At 42.4% G+C, this 21,944-nt stretch overlaps 2 protein-coding genes across 2 annotated transcripts in view; one reads left to right on the top strand and one right to left on the bottom strand.

The window, feature by feature from the left end:
- Positions 1-288, bottom strand: part of LOC144361886 (NAD-capped RNA hydrolase NUDT12-like) — a 71,818-nt gene extending 71,530 nt beyond the window's left edge. Inside the window, exon 1 of the mRNA XM_085506849.1 lies at positions 207-288. Coding sequence (XP_085362975.1) covers positions 207-256 — 50 coding nt within the window. The 5' untranslated portion in view covers positions 257-288. The remainder of the gene's footprint in view (positions 1-206) is intronic.
- A 60-nt stretch (positions 289-348) lies between these two features.
- Positions 349-21,944, top strand: part of LOC146734711 (dolichyl-diphosphooligosaccharide--protein glycosyltransferase subunit KCP2-like) — a 42,255-nt gene continuing 20,659 nt past the window's right edge. The window contains exons 1-3 of the mRNA XM_085506841.1: positions 349-438; positions 10,076-10,230; positions 11,633-11,696. Of these exons, the coding sequence (XP_085362967.1) occupies positions 435-438; positions 10,076-10,230; positions 11,633-11,696 (223 nt within the window). The 5' untranslated portion in view covers positions 349-434. The remainder of the gene's footprint in view (positions 439-10,075; positions 10,231-11,632; positions 11,697-21,944) is intronic.

Genomic DNA, 21,944 nt, shown 5'->3' with positions numbered 1-21,944 from the left:
AGGTAATATATATATAAAATAATGACAGAAAAAACAAAACAAAACAAAGTTACAAATATTACTAAAATTAAAACTTTAAATATATTCGATTCGTACCACGATCCCTCTGGAAAAAAGTATCTGCATGCACAGTCCCTCGGCTTAAACAATTAATGGGATTACACTGCATTTAAAATATTTCTCTGTACTTGCAATCTAAAACTTACCTGACAAGACAATCGAAGAATAGGCTCAACCGAATACAACCATGTACCATGCCCTTTGGGTACACAGATGTACTATCACGTTACTGCCGATCAGCTGACTCAGTTTATAGAAGACAAAGGTCAATATTAAAAAATTGTTAGTTGAGGGCGCTGCTACCACTTCGCGTATTCTGATTGGTTTATTTCATTCTCTGACCCCAAGCTCAACCTCTTCCCTGCGAGTTCAATATGGGTATGTGTTATATTTTTTATGAGAGCAAATATGTTTAAAAATGAGCGAATTTTAATTCAATTTGGTACTCGAATAGTTTAATACAAATGTTAAATACTTTATTCAAAACTTGCGGTTGTTAATATTAGAATTGTCGTTAAATTGATGCGCGTCTTAGTCGTTTGTTGGCGGCAGAATGGAAAACCAAGACGACGACGTGGCACTTTTAGATATAGTATTAAATAATGTTATTTAACTGTACACGTTTATTAAATATGTACCTATACATGTATAGGTACGACAGTAAAATCAGAATGGTCAATATGAAAACTATAAGTAATAATTTTATTCGAACCCAGAGGCTAAATGTGACCATGTAGTAAATATACATTTGCATAAACAGGAAGTGGTTTATGAAATTTCCATGGTCACCTGTAATTGTAATTGGGTCAAGTGTTTTTTATGAAGCACTCCTTCGTTGAACCTTAGCCCTAACACTCCACCCACCCACCCACCCTCATCTTATATGTACCATTCACCAGTAATATGTATTATTTAAATAGAACCAGTATGATGTTATGCTAGTACATGTACTATCTCAATAACTTCTGCAAATTAAGATTATGTGCCTTTTAAATGTTTGCCTTGTTTGTTGCATGGAAGGTACTAGATGATGAAGCCACAATGTCTCTCAAGTGGCCACTTAAGCCTCTTACTGTAACTGGCTTATTTCCTTTTGTTTCAACCCAAGTTAATCCTGATAATCCCAAGTTAATCTATCTCATCTTTGATGTCCATGATAGTTTACAATTGCTTACACAAGCAACGAGTTAGCGGATTATGATATAACCTCACCGATTTTTAACGTGACCAAAAAATATATATATATGCGCATTATGAAACTACGGCCATCACACATGTGCATTTGGTTTGTTTAGATGTGAAAGGTCAAATTAAGCATTTCGCAACCGGAAATTCAACAGATGAACGTTTGATTTCACAGATTTCACATGTTTTCAATATTAGCAATTGTAACAAGAACAAGATTCACTACGTTCAATTACCCACCATAGACTCCGGTCAGTCAAAATGACTATTTTGAACTGTAGGCATTAATTAGCGATTCTGCCGGTGACGGAGAGATAGAATCTAGGTCATGGGAAGCCCCATGACCTCAAGATTCTTTTACCCCTTACGTCACGAACCCACGTGACCGAGGCCACATGGCAATGCCATAGGTAGCCGTCCATCACTCTTCAATTCTCTCCGCCTCGTCGGGGAATGATTCTGAGCGGCTCTGCCTGGCTTTGTTGCTTTTTCCTGTCCGGGTTTCTAGCGTGGGTCGTCGCCGCAGCCGCGCCATCCGACATTCTAGCTGGTAGGATAAGTTTTTCTTGTCTTTTTACCCTCGTGTCGTTTTCCCCTTTGTGTGTTATGCTTTTCCACAACAAAGAAACCAAACCCGGCGCCACTACTTAGTCACATGTGGATCTCATGGCGGCACCTTTTACAACTGTAATTCGTTTACCTCTTGCATGTCGTCTTTTATTTTCAATTTATTTAGCAATATATAGATGTAATGACAGCACCAGGGCTCGCTGCCGTTTTCTTTCCGGTCTCCTCGTGTTTCGAATCGACCGTGCAGTGGTTATATTCAGAATTTACCAGCATAGAACCTGCATCCGAGATACTTTGTCGTAGCTACGTGCGGGTTTCGGGGGTTTTGCGTGGAAGCGTGTTTTTTTCACTGGAGTTCTGAGACCTGAGTTTTTCTTGCAGAGCCATCAAATCGCTGAGACTGACCGCGTCACAGCAAGGTCGCGCGTCCAGTAAACAAATCGGTTAAAGTGAGTTGCGTGTTTTGCATGAGTGGAAAGTCCTCACGCTCGGCTACCGGTACTTCATGTACCGGGGCGTCGAGTAAGAGGCCCGACTGTGGAGGTACCGTTATTTTTTCTCGGTCTCCCCCGCTGATCGGAGGGCATCCTCACAGTCTGTGTTTTCAGGCGGTGTTTTACCCGATTTCACCAGCTGCAGCGAGGCTGTGCCCCTGGAGGCTTTCCTCCTATGGGCCCGTTGCAGGTCTCTTTGTGGGCCCTTCCTCGCACGGCGCTGGGTTTGCCTCCGAATTGAGGGCTTTGGTCGAAGGACTGTCGGGGCAAATGTGTCCCTGGCGGGCCGGGTAGATCAGACGCAGTCGGAGCGAGCTGTCTCCACTGTGTCCCCTCGGTGGGCAAGCAGGAAGAGACACGAAAGCATGTTTGCATTCAAATACGTCTCTTCCGGGGAACCCCCGTTCCCAGGCACGGCTCTCCCACTATTTTGGGGGGTGGCCGAGGCTCAGGCTAATTGCACTGATCCTTCTCTGGATCCTCGGGCACTGAATGCCAACAGGGTGCTGGCAGCCAAGTCTCCGATCTCGGGGCAGGGCTTGCAGGACAGGGCACACGTTGACCCCCCCTACTTTCAGCCAGCTAGGGTTCATCACGCGGTAACGGTACAACGGTGACGAATTTTTCCTTGTGTCCGGTTCCTGCTGTGGGTTTTGACTCCCTTCTTACCGACCCACGGGCGTCCCCAGAGGGAATCGACCCTGTCATGAGACGCACAGTCGAACACGCTCCCTCTCACATATTTAAAGTGAAAGGAGATGCAGTTCGCTCGCGTCGGATACAGCCGGTACTCCGGGCGGTCCCTCAGAGTCTTCCATCTGTTTGACTCGGTGAGCCACGCTTTTGGGGGTGAGGCGGAGTATCATCGATCCCAGTGATACGATGTATATAACCCCACCCTTGATCCTAAAGTGACCACCTAAGGTTGCTTCAACGCTTATGGGATCACAGGAATCCAAAGCAACCCCGTCGGCAAGTCTCTCCCTGTCCGCCTGAGTGTGGAGTGGGGCGCAGAGCACGCAAACGGTGTTGATGGGCGGCGCTGGTCAGCCGTGGAGGACGTAATGCTTAGGACCCCCGGGTGGGGATAACATTAGGCAACACTTCCCAGTGGACCAAACGCTACCCGGTCGGTGTGGTTTCGGGATCAGACCCCATAGCGTGGGATGAGACCAAAACGCCCCCAACCGGATTCCAAGGCTCCTTCCCCAGACCCCGGTACCACGAAGTTGGCAAACCAGGCAAAGGGGGATAGCCGCGTTCCATGGGTGTCTTTGCCAATTGAAAACGACCCATCCAGCCCTAAGGGCAGAGTTGCTTGAGCACATTATTATGCGTGACCAGCACTCTGGAGACCTTGGAGGCAGAACGCACCAGCCTCCTAGACCAGGCGACATTTTTACTGGTGGGCCACCGCACATCTACATGCGACCAGGGCCAGGGCCACTACCGTGCTATGAGACGAGGCCTTAGTCGCACGTGTTGTTCGCCGACAAGCTGAACCGGGGTACGTCCCCCACCTCAGTGACGCAGACTGGACATCCTCCACCCTCTTTTGTTCAGGGAATGGTGGGTACAGTCTTGGAGCTTCGGAGTGCAATGAACCAGAGGGTTCAGATCGAATCCGCTGGCCAGTTGGTCCTGCCATGGGCAAACGGAGGGCACCCCAAGCACAGAAAACACAATGCCCTAGGGCGTCGTCCGATAGCCAGGGTCAGCCAGGAGGCAAGCGCTTATACCCTTCCATGGGAGGGGAGGGTAGTGGCGCGCCCCCAGGGAGGTAGGAGCCAGGTGGTAGCTCCTCACCCTCCCTGGGCGGACGTCTACCCGGCAGCAGGGGAGGCATTTTTGACGCTCACCTCTGCAACCGGGGGGAGGGGGGGACAGGCACGTGTTTGGTGAATGGCCAGGTCACAACTTAGTGACTACTTCAGGCCTTGGGGAACTCACCTCATGGGGGAAGGGAGCACCCCCCCTCCCCTCGCAACTGCCGAACACATGGCCACATGTCCCTGTCGTACACAGATTGCGCCGGTGTAGTCCGGTTTGGAGACGGCGGGTGACCGACCCCTGGACCTTCCCAGGTGGTGACATCCGTTTACGGGATACCGCTGAAATCTCCATTTCTTCCCGTCAGTGTCTCCCCTGTTGGGCACTGCCAGGGGACTCCCGCAAGGCGGAAGCAATCAGACAGGAAGTAGCAGTTTGCTGGGGTAAGACGCCATACACAGGGTACATCAGCCAGAACTAAGGCCAGGCTTCTACCCAAATGTGTTCGTAGTACCAAATCTACAAGTGGCAGGCGTCCAGTTTTGGATCTAGGCAGACTGAATCAGTGCGTGCTCCTCGATCGGTTCCACATGGAGACACCATTCAGGGTTCTTCTCTCCGTCCACCGTTTTGACTGGCTAGCCCCGCTAGACTTAAGCGGGGCCTACCTGCACGTACCGATGCACCCAGCGAGTTGCCATCTCCTTCGAATCGCCCAGCTGGGCCAAGTATTCGAATTTCGGGTGCCCCCCGTTCGGGTTAGACACAGTGCCCTATGTGTGCCCTACAGAGTGATGAAACAGGTAGTGCTGCTGCTTCACCGGATGTCGGTACACCTCAATACGTACCCAAGCTTCCGGTTACCTACAACCCGGGCAAAGGGTAATAGCCAAACGCATCTGGCTAACACAGGATTTACTTCACCAGTTGGGCTCATTAGTAAATCGACAAGTCCCACCTCGACCCAACACGCAGTTGGTGTCCCTGGGCATGGAGTTTTGACACAGAGGTAAGCTTGGCTTAGCTATTTCAAGCGTATTGCTTAGCGCTAAGCAGCCTAGCCGAATGCCTAGTCAGCGTTCCCTCGGTGTCCCTCCGTGAACTAATACGGATCATCGAAATGATGACCTCGGTTCGAAGGGTCGTTCCCCAGGCCACACTACGCAGCCGCCCGGTATAACGCTTGTTATAACGCCGAGCTCTCCTATGGGAACTAGATAGGCGGGTTTCAATCTCGGACCAAGTGAAGGAAGCCCTGTCCTGGTGGTCGGCACTGGCCAATCTCGGACAGGGGAGCCCCTTGGGCCCGCTCGCCGCAGGTATGGCTCTGGTAACAGATACCTATCCCCAGGGTTGGGGAGCGCATCTATTGGGCCAATAAGCCCAAGGATATGGCCCCCACATTAGTTTCGGGACTACCATATCAACCGGCTCGAACTGAGAGCAGTGTACTTAGCACTACCACGCTTTCTACCCGTAGTTCGAGACCACAGAGTCCTGCTCCACACAGGCAACGCAGCGGTGGTCTCCTTCAAGAAGGAGGGGGGATGCATTCCCCATCGTTGTCAGTCCTAGCAGAGCAAAATCCTCCTTTGGTGCCTGGAATACAATGTGGAGCTAACCGCACACCACCTTCCAGAGGTGAGGAACAGTCTGGCGACGCCCTTTCAGGGCGGCTCTGTCTCCAGAACACGGAATGGCTGATACCCCAGTGGGTAGCCTCCAGGCTGTTTCGGCTGTGGGATGGTCCAAGGTTGGACCGTTTTGCTGCACCCCGGAACGCCAAGCTCCCGACATACGTAACACTCCTGCTGACTCCAGGAGTCTGGGCCAGGGTCGCTTTGCTAGCCCCGTGGACCCACTTAGTTGTGTACGCCTTTCCTCCCTTCCCGCTAGTTCACCGAGCACGGAGAAAACTTCGATAGGTGCACACCCACTTATTATCATGGGTCGCACCCAATTGGCCAAGCAAGGCCTAGTTTCCACTTCTGTTGGAAATGCTAGTCGAAGCGCCAGCAGTGCTTCCGGACCTACCGGACCGGCCGTCCCAACCAGACGGCGCACTACCAACGAGCCCAGCAGGTATCACTTACATGCATAGAGGCTCTCAGTAGACCCGCACATACGAAAGCCTTATCTGAGCAGGCTGCCAACGTCCTGGCCAGGGCGAACAGGCATTCCACCTACGCGACCTCCATTTCTAGGCTGCAAGCATACACTGATTGGTGTAGCGGAAGGGAGATTGATTCATACCATCCCTCTATTGGCCAGGTAGCAGGCTCCTTCGTCCACCTGTTTGACGAAGTGGGTTTGTCCTACGCAGCGAGCGTTGGCTACAGGTCGGTCTTGTCCCCCACCACTCAGAATGTATGGGAACAAGACTAGCCGATTGTCCTATTATTAGGAGACTATTTACTGCTTTCCAGACGCCAAGACCCCATACAAGGGAGCCGCCCAACTGGGACTCGTCGGCTGTGCTGTCTGCTCTAAGCAGACCGCCCTTTGAGCCTCTCCAATCAGCACCATTCAAATTTTTTACGTGGAAAATAGTCTTCCTACTGGCCCTCGCCTCAGGTAGGCGCCGGTCAGAGCTAGGCGCGTACTGTCCTTCGCGGACGGTTGTGTCACTTTTATGGACGATCAAGTTGTACTAAAGACTCGAATCTGGTGTCGCGCCAAGAACCAAATCCCAGGACACGATCCTCAACCGATCGTCATCCCCCGGCTGGCAAATATTGTCAGTCCGGAGTATCAGGAGGAATTGCTTCTCTGCCCGGTCCAAGCGCTGAGTTGCTACGAGAACCGTACCAGGTTTTCTAGATGAGGAACCAAACACATGTTTTTGTGTTACGGCCCTGGCAAACAGGATAAGCCGGCTTCCCCGACTTCTGTCTCCAGGTGGATTACTGCGACTGTACTGGAGGTCTATAATACACTATCCTCCTCAACACAGACCTTGCAGAGACACCAAGTACGAGAACATGAGGTCCGTGCGATTGCTAACTCACTAGCGCTAGCGTCAGGTGCCCCCCTCAAACACATTCTGAGGGCAGGCTTCTGGAGAACGCAGAACGTCTTCATCAACTACTACCTAAGAGACACCCAATCTATTGAGCAGGGTCTCTTCAGGTTAGGCCCCGTCGTAGCGGGTCAGGCCTTGTTTGCTGACCCAGCCCGAACGACCGCAGGGGCCTCTGCGCATAGTCAGTCTCGGCATTTTTGCCGGCAGATTGTCTGTTCCACTAGCACTTCCTGTAAGCTCCCAGGTTTCGCTTCTGTCGACCTACGCCCTCATGTGAACTGTTTCGGTCCTACTTCAAGCTTATCACCCCCGAATTCGGCTTGGGTCTAGCTTTCTCGGGCACACCGAACCCTGTCACCACAGCAGCATTGGCACCTTTTTTGGGTCTTAACTTAGGTTTTTGGGTTTTGTTTTGCAAACCCGCCACCTGTCGGTGTCTGACTCTGCCTACAGTTCAAAATTTGACTGACCGGAGTCTATGGTGGGTAATTGAACGTAGTGAATTTAGGCGAGGGTTCTCCGAACCCGCCTATTCACATAGTTCATACCCACCATAGACTCCGGGTCCCCCCCCCAACCTCCCCACTCTTTCCGTCGCGTTGGTCTAAGTCCTCGAGGCGGAGAGAAAGGAACCAGAGTGATGGACAGCTACCTATGGCGTTGCCATGTGGCCTCGGTCACGTGGGTTCGTGATGTAAGGGGTAAAAGAATCTTGATGTCATGGGGCTTCCCCTGACCTAGATTCTATCTCTCCGTCACCGGCAGAGTTGCTGATTAATGCCTACAGTTCAAAATAGTCATTTTGACTGACCGGAGTCTATGGTGGGTATGAACTATGTGAACAGACGGGTTCGGAGAACCCTCGCCTAAATTTCGAGCATCTACCGTATTTTTCCGGCTAAGAGCCCATGCCCGGACAAACGCCCACCCCCCACTTTTGATAAAATAAAGGATTTGAGGTCATATCCTAGCAAACGCCCAGGGGTGTTATTTCTACACCTGTAATAAAATAAAAAAAACAAAAACCTATTTTTGTTCGTTGTATTAACAGTTTACTTCCTTGCAGTTTGTTTTGATTCTGATAACAAAATTTGAAAAATAAATGTCAATTGCGTAAAACGAGGAGTGAACACGAAATAGCTGTGACATAAAAAGAGCAGCGCGTTCACCACTGTTTACGTAGTTAGCGTCGCCGACAATGAAACCAATGTTGCAATATTGTAGCAACCCGTAACTGGAAGAGTGGTTTAAAGCACGTTGTTTTGGCTTTATAAAATATTTGCGAATCCATAACTGGGGCCAGCAATTTTGCAATGTCATGCCGAAGACTGCCAACTTAGTTACCATCTTTCACCACAGCTATTGCATTTCATCGAAATTTTTCTTTGTCATTGGAAAAAAAATCTTCCTATTTCAAGCCCACTGCGATATCCATATAACTTGCTGAATGGTAACTTTCACCTTGATTTATGAACGAACGCCTAGTCTAATAAAAAAGCAGTGTTGAATTTACCTCCATGACAAAACACTAGTAGTGATGTCATTCTTAGCCAATCAGTAAAGCGGATGCTTAAAGGTCAAAGATGATTGCCAGACGGTAAACAAAAGCATCGTGCAAGTCATTTGCCGCGACCCCATTTTTCTTGTCTCTTTATTCTGATTAGACATGAATTAAAAGTGCCAAGCTACCAGACAGCGAAATCCGTCCGTGCTAAGCCCAAATTGTGTGGGACGACATCGACAAACTTCAAGACGAAACTATTTGGATTTTAGTTCGATCGCCACAGTGGCACCGACTTGGAATTTCAGGGTTTTGACTTTTACTAAGATAGCAATAATTGTACAAATAGAGATCTTAGAAGGTTTTTTTCTTCTAACAACTATGAACTTTCGTAATTTTACTGCGTAAATTATTATTGATCTTGTATGGCTGTTGATCCAGTAATTGTAGAAACCGGAAATAATTCACGCGTATGGGGCGGAGTGTTTGTCGACGGGGATATTCTAATTCAAATGAATCTTCACTGTAGATTTTTATTATTTCTGGTTTTAATATTTGTCACATTCTTTTTGGCGATTTTCCATGTTCAGGACCCTGGGCTTATACAGTACAACAAAAATTCCTAAGAACTCCTAAAAAATATTAGCACAGAGAAAGTGTTTAGGCAAGCCCTTCTTTCGATATTATTTTTTTGGTGGTGTTTGCCGATGCCCGGTGGTCAAAAATTTCAAACAGTTTTGGGCGCCAAACCCACGCACTGACAATGGTACCATTGAATAATGCAATCGTTATTGTCACAGGCAATCATGGACTACGTCTCATCACCATTACAAATACAAAAAGATTCACGATAGTTCATCAGTTCTTCTTCAATCAATGTTATATCTGCCATTTTTTCATTAAAATTCGCCAAGATCTCCGAAAACAACAATGTTCCAACTAGACGTAATTATTAATCTTGTACATGCGCAGTTTGTCTATTGCTACCGAACATGCTCTGAATATTACGAAATGCTCGAGATTAGCATAACCCATTGTGAGAAGATGCCAAGAGCTAACAAGAACCAATGTTTGGGAACAAACATTAACAAACGATCATAGAGTAAAGCTAAAACAATAGCGTTGTGGCTTCTTCTGTTAGTACCTTCCATGTTTGTTGTTACTAAAAAGATTCGTTTAGCTTTGTAATTACCCCGGAGAGATTATTGTGGTATAATAATTGGTCACATTTTTGGGTTTTGTGTTTAAAAAATAGAAAGAAAGAAAAATATTCCTGCTAATAATTAAAAATAAATGAAAATAGAAGAAAATAAAACAGAAAGCAAAACCAAACCAAGATTTATGAAATATTGTATCTGTAAATCGAAAGGCAATGCTTACAAAAGTGTGATTCACTAGTGATATCTTGGCCGTCTGCAATTTTCACTATTATTTGCTGATATATATATATACTGATTATATTGTCTATTTTAGCTGCCTCAAGCGGTGTATCATTTTTGCTGGCAAGTACACTAACTGTGGTGTTGTTTGCTGGCATGCAAGTTTATAGAACTCAGCTAGCAGGATCTGAAATCATGACTGTGTTTGGTGGATTCCTTGGCTCTGGACTCTTCATTCTTATTCTCACAGTATCCTTTGTATTCAATAATTTATCATCATCAGTGTTTTTGGCATGCATTGTATTGTATACATGGAATCCATGTGTCACATTGAATTGATTGCCCTGATCATGGTACATGTGTACCGGTAAGTATACAAACTGGGTTCCAAACTAAGCAATCATATTCTGTTGCATCTTTGTCTGGAAAAAACAAAGTTTATTCATAGAACACACTAAACCTGCATGTACAAAACTAATGTGTGTGTTGTGATACAAATTTTTAGTCCTCGTTCGGACGTAGTCCGAAAACGGGAACTTGTGTTTTGCCCTGTGTGCGTCTGTGCGTCCGTGTGTGCGTCTGTGATCACCTGTATCTCGAACATGCATGGACCGATTAAGTTAAAACTTCACTCATACATCACACATTATATGGGACATATGCACATGCATTTTTTTCATGATCCGATTATCGATAGCCGAATAGCGGCCATTTTGAGGCCAAAAATGCATTAAAATTGCACATTTTCACAATTCCGAGCCCGGATCTCAGTTATGCATGGACGGATTTTGTTCAAATTTGGTACATACATTAAACATAATAGGACATTGATGCACGTCATTTTTTTTTTTAGATCGGGTTCGAAATGGCCGACTGGCGGCCATTTTGTTTTAAAGAATTCAGTTTTGGATCCGTATCTGAGACATGCTTGGATTGATCGAGTTCAAACTTCACACACACAAGGTACATCATGTCACAAATATGTATGTGCATTTGTTTCATGATCTCATTAACGATAGCCAAATGGCGGCCGCTTTAAGGCCGAAAATGCATTGAAATCGCACATTTTCACCATTCCGGACCAAGATCTCAGTTATGCATGGACGGATTTCGTTCAGATTCGGTACATATATTAAACATAATAGGACCTTGATGCACGTCTTTTTTTTTTCGGATCAAGTTCGAAATGGCCGACTGACGGCCATTTTGTTAAAGAATTCAGTTCTGGATCCGTATCCAAGACATGTCTGGATTGATCAAGTTCAAACTTCACACACACATGGTACATCATGTCACAAATAGATATGTGCATTTGTTTCATGATCCGCTTAACAATAGCTGAATGATGGCCATTTTAAGGCCGAAAATGCATCAAAATTACGTATTTTCACAATTCCGGAACCAGATCTCAGTCATGCATGGATGGATTTTGTTCAGATTTAGTACAATGTGTTGTACATATGCAGGTGCATTTCGGTCATGATCTGCATTGAATGTATATGTCACTCAAATATGAACGGAACGGGGACATGTCATTGACAATGACTTGTTTTTTCCACAAGACTTTATACATATATCTCAAGCATTGTCTAAATTTTCACTAGATTCAAAAACACATGTTGTATATTTTTCTTAACAAATACTTTTTTAGGCAATGAACAATCTGGAAACTGTCATGTTTGGGCGAGGATTCCAAGCAAGAATTATTCCAGAAGGTATGTAATTTCTAGGTCAATTCAAATCTTGTTTTTTTAATCTGGTATCACTTCTCAAAGCCATTGAGAAAGTATGCCAAATTTAGGACAGTTTGAACCATGCTTGGGAGTCTGCTATTTGATGAATGACGCACTATGATGAGCTGGATACTTGACATCTTTCTTTTGTCTTTGTTTACATTTAGTTTTTAGTAATGATCATGCTGAATAGTTGGTTCAGTCCCTTTGCAAATTAGTTTTTCCTGTTTTTACGTTCCGCTTCTAATCAATCAAATAGTCTACCTTTTATCAAGGTATAAGCTTTGTGGGTTGACACAATTTTAGATTGACATTCCCATGGGGGCTCCATTAAAACTCCGATGACATTGTTTTTCTTTGTAATGTTACTATTTGACTACTAATGACTTTTTATATTCAGTTTTTACTAACACCACTTAGTAAGTGGCAGTTGTGTGTTAGTACATGTGTATTGGGATACTATTTACTATTTTATTTTATTTCAGACAAATAAGTCCATATCCACACACACACACACACACAAAAAATAATAATAATAATAGTAAATAAATACTAGAAAGAACAAGAAATATAAACAGGAAATGATAGTTCGCTTGCTATTACATAATTGCACATAGCATCTCAGTACAGCATTTCATTCCAACGCTGCAACAAGGCTGACTTCCATCTCAAATCACTGTTCCATAAACTAGTTAATATACTGTTGTTGGACGATCATGCACGCACGCTCTCTAAATTTATATACAATATTCCTGTAAGTTTCATAAAATGATTTGACACGGTTAGCAACAAACATGGATCTGGCACTGTGGTCATATGGATAGTCAAAAAGTCTACGGAATAGGTTGTTATAAGAAACCTTCAAAGAATTAAGGGTCGCTCTGTTAAAAAAGCACCACAACTGTGAACAATTTAACATCATAGCTGCACTTAACGAATTTCCTAAGAAGTAGGTTTGCTCTCACACAAAAAAGCGACGTTGGTGGTCAATGTCTGCATTATCCTTCATGTTACACGTGACCCTATGACCCAGATACGTAATCTGCGAGACAAATTCTATGTTCTGGCCCATCAGTCTAATCTGTGGCAGAATGTTCAGTTTAAGCTTGGATGGAAAGTACATACATTTTGTTTTCAACACGTTATAGAGCATATCATGATCAGTAGCAAATAATTCACAAGTTTTCAGCAGTTTTCGTAGCCCTTTTATAGAGGGTGCTATTAGACACGTGTCATCTGCATAACTGATATTATTACATATGTACTGCAGTTTATTTTGATTCGTCCATGAAATCAAAATCGGTATTTCCACAACCCATATGCAAATGAGGTCTGAGAGCAAACAAAGTAGTCCCTTCAGGAGTACAGTTTTTTGAAATAAACAATATTTAGAAGTATGATATTTTCCCCTTGGGGTACATGAATATACTTGCCGAGTGAAATGAAATTTGAACAACAATAATGATACTTTTAGGCAGTCACTTATTTTGGCCCAAACTAATTTGCATATCACCCATGCAATAATGTTTTCGGTATTTTCATGGTCGATATGCAAATGAACATGGTATTTTCATTGGCTACTGAACTATTTTTATTTTGTAAACACATTTTCGTCTGCTATTTTTATCCAGTTCAAATCGTTCAACAACATTTTTGGCATGTCAGGTGTACATCACATGGAATACTACGATTGGGAGAACTTAATGTATATTGACCACCTGGAAACTGAGTTTTATAAACCTTGAAGGGCTCTCAGAAGATCCACCAGCAGTAAAATCAGCGATTACTATGCAGCCGCAACCATCAGCATCGAGATACCAGGTTTCTGCTGGCGACGTTGCGGCGTTACTCAGTTCCAAATAAAAATTACCAACGCCAAAAGAGCAACATTTTAACCGGTAATCAAGACTCAGTCAATCCACGACCAGCAAGCAACATCACACACGAAGTTGTAGCGTGCAGCTCAGCGACAACCGCTGTCGATGAAAGTCATCCCGTCAGTGGAGTACCGCATTTGCACGGCATGTTTGCGGAACTTTTAACTTCAACATAAACTGTGTATCATAGTCATCCAGTTCAAGTTCTGGTTCTGTCGTGTTCCCAACTACATCAACGAGTTATTTATTCGGACAGTGACTCAGATTAAGACGTCTGATTATTTTAATTTCATACAAACAGTGACATGCGTTCTCCGGGCGCGTTCTACACTGACACGCGCTGCTAGGGCGTAACACTTATATTGGAACATATTAATGGGCAATGGGGTTTCCCGACCTAAATTCCATCCTGGTTTGCACGTTCTTTCTTTAATATGAAATAATCAAGTATGGAACATATGTAATAATAACAGAACCCCACACCCTCCCCGTGGCTTTCGTTGCGTATGAAAGTTATTTTCACTCGAGATGCGGTGTATTCTGCTGTACTTTCACTCGCTTCGCTCGTGAAAGTACGGCCGCAGGATACACCGCATCACTCGTGAAAATAACTTCCATACGCAACGAAAGCCACGGGGAGGGTGTGGGGTTCTGTCATATTATTAATCACTTTGTTGCCAACAAGACAGCCACATGAAAGTTTATTTAACTTCACATTTAGGTCATCTGTATACACATTGAACAGGGAGGGTGACAACACCACCTTGTCTAACTCCATTGGATACACTGAATGAGCGGTAATAGAACTCCCCCCATCTTACGCAGTACATTTGATTTTCATACCAGTTGATAAGAAACCGAATAATGTAACCCGGCACCATGCGTTCTGTGAGCTTATTAAACAAGGTCCAATGATTGACCCCGTCAACGGCCTTAGATGCATCGAGAAAGCAAACAAATACATGACTTCCACGGGAATTGTAATGCTTAATAATTTATTTCAGAGTAAAAATACATAAGTCAGTCGAGTGTTTCTTTTTAAAATCGAATTGATTGTCTGAAACATCAAGATAATTCCGACATCTGTTTAGAAAAATGTGTTCAAAGACTTTGGATAAAACTGTAGTTATGGCAATGGGTCGATAATTATCTTTGCTGGTCATATTTCCACATTTGTTTTTAGCTATTGGGAGCAGTTCAACTTCAATCAACCTTCTTGGAACAATTCTGTGTATAAACATTGCAGACAGACACATTGACAGATGCAATGAGATTACTGGGCTATCGAATTTAAGGTGCTCAGCACATAGACCGTCTGCTCCACATGATTTCTCTAGCTCAAGACTCTGCTCAACCATAGCGACTTCTTTTACGGACACATATTAACTGAAACATATTGCTGCACTTCAACTTTATAAATATCATTATTAACAGAATTTAAAATCGTATTAAAATGGTTTGCCCACATGTTCGCAATATTAGATTCACCGGAGCAACCGTTAATAGTACATGGAAGTGGCGCGTTTATGCCATTGTCAACTTTTTCCAGAATATCTGCCGATCTTTGTTCATCAACGACTTGGCCAGATTATCAGACTCGAATTTGATCTTATTATTTCTGCAGTAGCATAATGCAAGTTTGAATTGTGACCTCAATTTTCCCATCATCTGGTACACAAAACCATAACTAGATTTACCAGAATCACACCAAGAATGAAAATAATTGCGAGCTGTGTCATGTGCCTCTTTAACTACTTCATTCCAACCAGGTACAGCCACAAAACGTCTGGTTGATTTTCTAATAAATGTTTCATCACCAGCAATTCCTAAGGAATCATCAGATACACACATAATTGCATTCCTTGGAATATCAATGTTTTTAAGGCATATTTCCATCCGTTGCCGATACTGGTTAAGATTATAAGTGCTTGCTTTGGGCCAGTTAATTTTTGCCTTGCGGGTTTCAGATCCAGTAGTAGATGACGCTACACTCAGCAAAGACTCAGTATGACACGTGATAGAAACAGGCATGTGATCAGAAGTGACATATTCATATCAAATATTAATGTCTACAATAGAACGATGTGCATTCACTGAGGAGACACAGTGATCTAACCAGTACGTTGTACCATGCGAGTCACTGAGAAAAGTTAAGCTTCATTAGATGTACCAATGAATTCAACGTCGGAAATAATTAAACCAGCATTGTTACAGAATTCATTCATTTCTTCACTGAAGTTGGAGTTTGTAGTAGGATCCGCGTTCCAGTCACCAATAATCATAACATTGGGTGTATGACAGTCTTGCACTATCGCACTAATCTTACCCAGGTAGTCTACAAATTTGTCTATATTGTCACCATAGTTTGTAGGGAAGTAAACACACAGGAAGAAAAGTTTACTATTGTCGTTAGTTGTTAATTCCGCACCAAGAAGCCTTGGATCATCATACATTTTAATCTCAATTGCGCGTGTAAGCGATTTACGCCACAAGATGGCGGTACCTCCAAGAAGACCACTGCAAGTACCCACAGCAGAAACTCCAAACGAATAAAAGTCCCTGTGTATAGAAGTCTTCCTTTACCAACCAGTGTTCTTGTAAAAAACATATATCATGATTATCACACAGTGTGTTGACAGTGGGTACACAAGACTTAATTGATCTACAATTAATTGACAAGACAATTTTAATTTCTGTCATTATAATGTGAAGAGTGTCAATTGCGTCACTGAAAAAATTTACGAACGAAGACGTTCTTAGGCCAGGCATCACCATTCATAAGAGTCTGAAAGTCTGATAAAGATGTCGTAACACAAAATTAAGCATATGTGTCATATTTGGTTCTTAATTTTTCACACACAATATCTGTAATGCCCACGTTTGTCCTTATATACTTGCTAAACATCTCGATGGTAGTTTTGGGTTCAAGTCTACTAACAAATACACTCAGGCATTTCTAAACCACAGGCATATCACATGATTTCTTTTTCCCGATGAACAAAGTACGCGAGTTAGTGGTGACATGGGTGCGAGTATTAATATTGTGTTTTACACAAGGACCCAGAGCTACAGGAATTCCATTCCTTCTTGGACTTGAGGCATTATAGACTGGGTTTGCAGCTTTATTTTCAACAGACACAACTTTAGCATAGCTACGTTTTCTACGAAGATGACGCCGACTGTGATAAGTGGTGTAACCATTGGTATCTGTTGTGCAATTATCACATTCATCATTAACACCTTTGGTGGCGTTCTCATTAATGTAGTATACCTGCACATCAGCATCTTGAGTATGCAAATTACCACTATCACTTTGCAAATCAACATCATCATTGCGTAATTCATCATTGACTGTGGACTTTCTATCAGCTGATTTAGACGTACATTTGTAGTCTCAGCCTGTTTCAAAACGTCTGGATTTTTACATACGTATATCATTATATATTTCTATATGAAATTTCGAGATTATATTGACGAAATCTTTCAATGATTCAATTGCCGATTTCGTTTGGATGTTGTCTTTTAACAGCAATGACATATCAACATGATCAAAGTCAACAGGTGGCAATTTGCACAGATCTTTTGCAACAAAGCTTGGTATTGATTCCGGTTCACTTTCATGTAAGAGAGACAGCATATCTTGGACATTGCGGGGGGGGGGGGGGGGGGGGGTTTCTTCAATCCCTGTCTTCTAATGAAACGCCTAGAACTACAGTCACCACATAAATCAAAAAGTAGACATTTTGCCAATTCAATTTCCGCTTCATTATAAAACTCAGTGGTTAGTTTAACCATGATGTCGGTTGGTAAAATATCCATTTTGTTCACTATAAAACATAACATTTCATTAATTAATGGCCCCGTTTTAGCGGTTGTTGTTTCAGTACTACGGTGGTACTTACGATTAGAGGATTCATCACATTCATTATGCACGATAGCTTTTTTTTCTGTCCAAATACGAACAGGTTCATCTAGTCAAATAGAAAAAGTTCAGGGAGCCGAGATTCCTGTCCTGTTAGAGATTTCGAATTTATATTTAGTGCCATTGCGTCCAATTAACAAAAGCATCTTAATTATATTCACGCAGTTTGATCTTGGTGGTTTGATGTAATGGTAATTTACTTAATAGGAAACTGTACCGCCGATCCAGTGTTTTATGAAAGTTGCGTAGTCACAAAATTACGAATTACGACATTACATAAACCCGGTTATAGCTGTTAATGTTTGTAGGAATGTGTATGGTATTTTACTTTGGAAACTGTGTTTCGCTGATCCATTGTATTCTTATAGTTGCGTAGTTATGAATTAGGATTATATAATACAAGTTTTATAAGTTTTTAGCTTCACTGTCGACTTTGTCAAGCAGAGCTTATCATACGAGTCAACTTTTTACTTTTTGACTTGAAAACTAAAAGCCTGAATGCTTTGATACATGTACTTGGTGTATATGTACCTTTGGCAGACCTTTCTTAGATTTGTTAGTCCCCGTTCGGACGCAGTCCGAAAACGGGGACTTATGTTTTGCCCTGTGTGCGTGCGTCCGTCCGTCCGTCCGTCCGTCCGTCCGTGATCACCTGTATCTCCAACATGCATGGACCAATTAAGTTCAAACTTCACTCATACATCACACATTATATGGGACATATGCACATGCATTTTTTTCATGATCCGATTAACGATAGCCGAATAGCGGCCATTTTAAGGCCGAAAATGCATCGAAATCGCACATTTTCACCATTCCGGACCCGGATCTCAGTTATGCATGGACGGATTTTGTTCAAATTTGGTACATACATTAAACATAATAGGACCTTGATGCACGTCATTTTTTTTTTTGGATCGGGTTCGAAATGGCCGACTGGCGGCCATTTTGTTTTAAAGAATTCAGTTCTGGATCTGTATCTGAGACATGCTTGGATTGATCGAGTTCAAACTTCACACACACAAGGTACATCATGTCACAAATATGTATGTGCATTTGTTTCATGATCTCATTAACGATAGCCAAATGGCGGCCGCTTTAAGGCCGAAAATGCATTGAAATCGCACATTTTCACCATTCCGGACCCGGATCTCAGTTATGCATGGACGGATTTCATTCAAATTTGGTACATACATTAAACATAATAGGACCTTGATGCACGTCATTTTTTTTTTCGGATCAAGTTCGAAATAGCCGACTGGCGGCCATTTTGTTTTAAAGAATTCAGTTCTGGATCCGTATCCGAGACATGTCTGGATTGATCAAGTTCAAACTTCACACACACAAGGTACATCATGTCACAAATATGTATGTGCATTTGTTTCATGATCTCATTAACGATAGCCAAATGGGGGCTGCTTTAAGGCCGAAAATGCATTGAAATCGCACATTTTCACCATTCCGGACCCGTATCTCAGTTATGCATGGATGGATTTTGTTCAAATTTGGTACATACATTAAACATAATAGGACCTTGATGCACGTCTTTTTTTTTTTCGGATCAAGTTCGAAATTGCCGACTGGCGGCCATTTTGTTAAAGAATTCAGTTCTGGATCCGTATCCAAGACATGTCTGGATTGATCAAGTTCAAACTTCACACACACATGGTACATCATGTCACAAATAGATATGTGCATTTGTTTCATGATCTGCTTAACAATAGCGGAATGATGGCCATTTTAAGGCCGAAAATGCATCAAAATCACGTATTTTCACAATTCCAGAACCGGATCTCAGTCATGCATGGATGGATTTTGTTCAGATTTAGCACAATGTGTTGTACATATGCAGGTGCATTTCGGTCATGATCTGCTTTGAATGTATATGTCACTCAAATATGAACGGAACGGAGACGTGTCATTGACAATGACTTGTTCATTTCATGATGATATCTTCAATTCTCTAATTTTGGTGAATATTTTTGTAATTTTGGAAAAAAGTGATAATTTTGAATTCTTGTTGAAAGCCACAAATTCACTCTGTTCAATTACCCACCATAGTCTCCGGTCAGTCAAAATGACTATTTTGAACTGTAGGCATTAATCAGCGATTCTGCCAATAACTGAGAGATAAAATCTAGGTCAGGGGAAGCCCCATGACCCCAAGATTTTTTCCCTTACGTCCTGAACCACGTGACTGAGGTAATGTGGCGACGCCACCTTAACTTGACCTTCATTCTTTCTTTATCTCTGCACCCACGAGGATGAAGTCTGGCGACTGTCTGGAAGGTCTGCTTTTTCCTGTCCGGGTTTCTCGCTTCGGTTGCTACCGTGGCTGCGGTAGCCGACACTGTGGCTGATAGTTTTTGACTCCCATGTGTGAAGCACAAAAGGGAGTCTTTGCAGTTACCCTGTCTGTATGTATGTATGTATGTCTGTATGTATGTACATGTATGTATGTCACTTTTTTTGTTCCACCGTTATCTCAAGAACCACTAATCAAATGTTGGTGAAACTTGGTACATAGATGCTCTGGGATAATGTGCAGAGTTGATTAGGTTTTGGTAAAAATCTATGAATATTAATTACCTAATTTGCATGATAATTAGCTGATTTTTAGCTGTTCCATGACTGTTCCACTGATATATGAAGAACCACTCATTGGATTTTGATGAAACTTGGCACATGGATGCTCTGAACTAATGCGCAGACTTGATTTGTTTTGGGTAAAAATCTATGAATATTAAATACCTAATTTGCATGATAATTAACTGATTTTAAGCTGTTCCATGACTGTTCCACTGATATTTGAAGAACCACTCATTGGATTTTGATGAAACTTGGCACATGGATGCTCTGATCTAATGCACAGATTTAATTAGTTTTGGGTAAAAATCTGTTTATATTAATTACCTAATTTGCATAATGATTAATAAATTTTTGGCTTTTCCACTGATATCTCAAGTACTAATCATAACATTTCAATAAAACTTGGTATATAGATGTCATATGAGACTGCACAGACTTGATAGTTTTTAGGGTAATATCAGTACATATTAATTACCTAATTTGCATAATTAATTAATTTTCAGCTATTGATATTTCAAGTAGTAATGAACACATTTCAATGAAACATGGTACATAGTTACTTGAGGACTGTGCAGAGACCTAATTAGTTTTTGGAGAAATATTTGTGCATATTAATTACCTTATTAGCATAATTAGTTGATTTTCAGCCCTTCATCTGATATCTCAAGTACTAATCATCACATTTCAATGAGACTTGCGACATAGATCTTCTAGGACTATGCAGAGACCTGATTAATTTTAGGATAAATTATTGTGCATATTAACTACTAATTTGCTTAATTAGTCCTAAAAACCACTCATTGAATTTTAATGAAACTTTTAAAGAGTACTCATCACATTTCAATGAACCTACATGTGTAGGACTATACACCATATTAGTTTTGGTAAATATTTATGCTTCTTAATCATCTAATTAACATAATTAATTAATTAATTAATACTGATATCTCAAGTATTGATCACCACATTTGAATAAAACTTGGTACATAAATGCTCTAGGACAATAGACAGCCTGATTAATTTTGGGTTAAAATCTGTTCATATTAATTCTCTTAATTAGCACAATAATTAATAATTTTTTGGTTCTAATCACATTTCAATGAAACTTGGTACATAGATATTACATTACGCAGATCTTATTACTTTTACATTGCGCAGACCTTATTAGTTTTACACTTAAATGTGTTCATATTAGTTACCTTATTTGCATAATTAGTTTTCTGCATTTCCATCAATATCTCAAGTTCAAGTAATTTTGAATTAATTTTTAATGTGTCTCCAATACTCTCAGCACACGGGAGTTCTTTCTAAGCTTTCTTTGATTCTTATTATTTTTGCCTCCGTGTCGATTTCTTCTTTGGGTGTATAATATAACAAAGAAAATAAAATCCAGGGACGCAATTTAACCACGTTGTTGGTTTCTTTGTGTCATCTTTTCCAACTGTATTTCGCTTCCCTCATGCATGTCGTGTTCATTTTTATTTGTTACCTATGTATTTAGAAATGGATAGATGTAATGACAGCACCAGAGGCTTGCCGCTGGTTTTGTCTCCTCAGGTTTAGAGGCGACTGTTTTTGCCTTGAAGGTGTGTGTAATCACTGGAGTTCTCAGGTCTGGGATGCTTTCCAGCGTCACATGAAAATCGCTGCAACTGGCCGCGTCGCTCATTTTTGCAACAACGGCCACGTGTCTAGTGTAATCATTCAAAGTGAGTTGTGTGTTGGCATGAGTGAAGTCCTCATGCTCGGGTACCTTGGGCAGCCCCACAGACTCTTCCATCCGTAATGACTCGGTGAGCCACGCTGTTGGGGTGATGCGAAGTATCATCGATCCTAGTGATA

The sequence above is a fragment of the Saccoglossus kowalevskii genome, chromosome 13 (assembly GCF_978046115.1).
Source record: "Saccoglossus kowalevskii chromosome 13, keSacKowa6.1, whole genome shotgun sequence".
In the NCBI taxonomy this organism is placed as follows: domain Eukaryota; kingdom Metazoa; phylum Hemichordata; class Enteropneusta; family Harrimaniidae; genus Saccoglossus; species Saccoglossus kowalevskii.
This window is presented reverse-complemented; position numbering and strand designations above follow the sequence as displayed.